At 33.7% G+C, this 4,098-nt stretch overlaps 1 protein-coding gene across 3 annotated transcripts; it reads right to left on the bottom strand.

The window, feature by feature from the left end:
• Positions 1-24: 24 nt before the first annotated feature.
• LOC112468897 (alpha-tocopherol transfer protein-like) lies at positions 25-2,358 on the bottom strand. Of its 3 annotated transcripts, none has more exons than XM_025038294.1 (4): positions 2,251-2,358; positions 1,485-1,806; positions 971-1,334; positions 390-644 (listed from the first exon to the last, which is right to left on the bottom strand). In XM_025038294.1, exons 2-4 carry the CDS (start codon positions 1,766-1,768, stop codon positions 390-392), a joined length of 903 nt encoding a protein of 300 aa, XP_024894062.1. In that variant the 5' UTR covers positions 1,769-1,806; positions 2,251-2,358. The 3 variants fall into 3 exon arrangements, with proteins under 3 accessions (XP_024894064.1, XP_024894062.1, XP_024894063.1); XM_025038295.1 differs by lacking the exon at positions 2,251-2,358 and adding an exon at positions 2,142-2,164; XM_025038296.1 differs by lacking the exon at positions 2,251-2,358 and having other exon boundaries at positions 25-644; positions 1,485-1,768.
• Positions 2,359-4,098: the final 1,740 nt, after the last annotated feature.

The raw sequence follows: 4,098 nt of genomic DNA, 5'->3' as shown, positions 1-4,098 counted from the left end.
CATAATAATATAATTTTATCTGTTACTAAATGTTAGGATTGAATAATTAAATTTGATTGCCGTAGAAAAACATTATATGTATGAAAAAACGCAAATAAAAAACCTGATTACCAAGTGAACATGAAGTAATAAGAATTTGTGATTCGTGCATGCAATTATGATATATCTGACTATTATATGCTTAATCTGATCTAATCTAATAAACAATCAGTACAATTGTTATTAGTTGTTATTACTATACTATATTAAATTCCATAGAGATTGGTTAAATATTTAATGTTAATAAACATGAAATATTTTTTTTTTCCAAAACTGTGTGGTTATCGCCGCGTATTCTAAAAATAAAACCAAATAACTATACTATTGGTGTTGCACATTTAATTATTTAATCAATCGATTTCGAGCTTTTTAAAGCTTTCTTCAACTCCAAACAAATTCGTTGCTGTCTTCGGCTTGCCCGGTCGTAGCGCCTCATTAACGCGATGATCTTCTTCCTCTTGGAACCAAGCAACGTAATCTACCAATTTTTTGACTTGTTTATCATGTAACTCCTGTAGAGAACCGGCTTGACCGCTTGATTCATTCGGAAGAACTTCGAGCGGTATGAATTTCTCCAGAGTGTCGCTCGTGGTATGCATATGCAACTAGAATTTATAGAAACATATAATTCAAAACTTTTATACTTTTTTCATCGAATTATATTCCGCTCTACGCAATTTTTTCCAAAAATAAAAATATAATTAAAATACGTATTTATACATACGCGTATTATATACGCAGCAAAGAAGTAAAATACAATATTTCTCTTATCTCTTAGCATTTAAAATTATATTTCGAAGATGCAGCGTTGTTTAATATATAAACAATTTGCTATATCAAATAAGAAATTTGATCTTTTCACTATTTCACTTTTAACGTAATGATGTGGATATAATTGATCGGTAATGTGTGTATATAATTTCAATCTTACCATATCCATCAACTGCTTTTTCATGAATGGTCGCATCATATTCATAATGACATCCATTACCGGAGAAGAATTCATAAAATGGAAACCCTTCAATCTGACAGGCAATCCTTCTTGTAGATAGTAGAGCCATTTCTTTAGGCCCATAGGACTCAAACGGCCGACGTGACCGAAAGAAACGTTTTTCACGTCAAATAACATTATGTAGCCTTCGCAAGTGCCCTCGGTGTAAAGGCATAGATCGATCACCATATTTAGAAATTTCATCACATCGTTGTAAACAAAATGCGATGGATCGCTGTCTAGGAATCTCCCATAAATGATTTTATAGCCTTTTTTAGTAGTTCCTTCCAAAATTTGGTGTGTTCTGTCGATAATAAGATCATCTTATACTTTGTATGCGAAATTTCTCTGCGAGAAATATTATTACTGCATCCATTTGTCGTGTATAAGGAATACCACACACATGAATGTAACGAATAATTAAAAAGAAAAAGATTATAAATAATATACTTACGCCGTTTCAATTGCTTTTTTGAGTTCCTTATTGTTATTAGGATCTCGATTGCAGAAGAACTCAGGTACGTGAGTTCTAACTGTGTAAAAAGTATCGATAGTAGTTTTCGTCGGTTCGAGTCGATAATAATTGCTATGCAAAAACAATGCTAATTCGCTGTCTGATATTTTGGGCAAGTGAGGCTGTTTTTTGCACCATTCTTTCAACATTTGAATATCTGCTTCTTTTAATTCAGGATTCTTCTTCAGTTCCTCCTCGAACGATACTAGTTTTATCGAAGCCATCGATACTAGTTTTATCTAGCCACTTTGAATTTAAACTCCTATGGAAGTGAAAGCAATAACAATGTTGACAGAATTTGTTTGTATTAACAAAACGTTTATTTCGTGCACAAGGTGGAGCAAGGCGACGCCCGGTGCAATTCGCGTATACGCGGGGATTTTCGTCCTTCTGACAAGGCCGTTCCGCGAATTGGATGTAAAAATCGGAGATCTTTTGCAGTCGGAGATCTTGCTCGCGGCCGACGGAGATCTTGATCGCGAGGCCGAGGACGATCGCGAAAATGATACGGGCGTCAGCTCACAAAATCACGGAACACTCAGTGTTATGGCCAGTCTACAATGAGTCATTAGTCGTTGTCAGATGTCGAAATCTTACGATCACCAATTACAGACTTCCGATCGCCTTACGATACATTTATGACTTTTTCCAACTCTCTTCCGACATTTGACTAACGACTAACGGCTCATTGTAGACTGGTCTTTACCGCACGCAAACGATTTTCAATCTTAGAACGGTTGACATGAGATTTTATCAAAGATCGTCAGCTCCCGTGCGAACGAGCCGATGATTCAAAGTCTTCTGCCTGCTCCGAAACTCTCCGTTCCGTGATCGCGCCGTGGAAAACCGAAGAACGCGCTTATTCGGTCAATCACGCGTGACTCTATTTTCAAGCTTTAGTTTTTCATTACAGGGTTGTTAATGCTCGCGCGTCGAGCACGTGCTACTGTTTGCGAGGCGTGGTGCTTCAACGAATAATCGCGCGCGACGCTCTTCGAAGCGCGTGATCGCGGCTCACGACTGAACGTTACCGGGCAGCGAATATCGACGAGTTTAAATTGTATGCCACACGATATAGATAATATATTTCGTTTTGACTTTCAAACAATATCAAATGCAATATTATATTAACTTGTTTATGTGCGGAATCTTTCAAATAATGCATTACAATGTGTAGTTGAATGTAATCGAAAAATGATTGCGTGCCCAATAATTATTAATTCTTTGCAAGCCAACTTGTCTTGCACAATTGTTCGACTAAAGTATGATCATTTTAATGACAGCGAATGAAATATATACTTATAAATTCCATATATCTCGGATATACGTGCTACACGGATATATGTGATAGAACTTCGGATGTCTCACGATCAGCCTGATGTCTTGGACAGTACTAATTGAGATCTGCATAGACCTTTTAAACTGTATATCAGTGGCGAAGCGGCAATAGAGAATGTAGCGTGACAGTTGAGTACGTTTATTAACGTACGTGACGTAACATGCTATATCTTCGTGATAATTAGGGAATGTATGAAAATGTATGAAATTCTACTTTATAGACACATACAGTTTTCCCAATCAGCAAAAATGAGAGACATGCAATCTATAGCAACAAATGTCTGGATTTATTATGAGTATTTCTTATAATTAAACGTAATAAAAATTAAAATATACATATTTATATATAAATATATTTAAAAAAGTGTGCAAATAGAAACTTGCACATTGCTTTCTCATAGTTTTTAAGTGCGGGCAAGTAGAAACTTGCACATTGCTTCCTTATAATTTTTAAGTGTACAAATTATAAATTTGAGCCTATTTTTTTATGTATAATTATTAGTAAATATTTATTAATTTGGCTTCCTCATAAAAAAAGCTTTATGAGCGAAATAAAATGTTGATTAAGCAACGTGCAAATTTATAATTTGCATACTTGTAAATTGTGAAAAAATAATGTTCAAATTTACAATTTGTACTCTTAAAAATTATGAGAAAGCAATGTGCAAGTTTCTACTTGCCCACTTACAAACTATGAGGAAGCAATGTGCAAGTTTCTACTTGCACACTTTTTTATTGCGATAAGCTTTATTGCGACTAATATTTGTTATACTATTACAAAAATTAATTAAATAATTAATGTTTTTATTAAAATGATCCCTACTAATTGCAGATATTTCTTAATTTTTCCATTTTGTTTCATTTTTTTATTTATACATTAGTTTTTTATTTCTACTTTAAAATAATTCTTTAAATATATAAAAAGTAATTTTATTACTAAAATTATGAAATAAATTAAAGGCACAAATGAAGTTTTACAATCGACACAATGTTAAATCGATGTTGACTTGAGTAGTTCAGGCTACATGGTCCATATACATATGGACTTGAGAACATAAGACTGAAGAATATAACAGATTTAGAATTGAATAAATTGCAACTGGTTTGGCGCAATTTTTCTTATCTATATCTATACTATTATATAAAATCCTTACGGGTGGTGTATGTTTGAACGTTAATAACTTGAAAACTATTGGACCGAATTTTTACCACAAGT

Source organism: Temnothorax curvispinosus, unplaced genomic scaffold (genome assembly GCF_003070985.1).
Source record: "Temnothorax curvispinosus isolate PA1 unplaced genomic scaffold, ASM307098v1 QBEX01002206.1, whole genome shotgun sequence".
Lineage (NCBI taxonomy): Eukaryota > Metazoa > Arthropoda > Insecta > Hymenoptera > Formicidae > Temnothorax > Temnothorax curvispinosus.
Note: the sequence above shows the minus strand (reverse complement) of the source record. Positions and strands in the feature narration are given on the sequence as shown.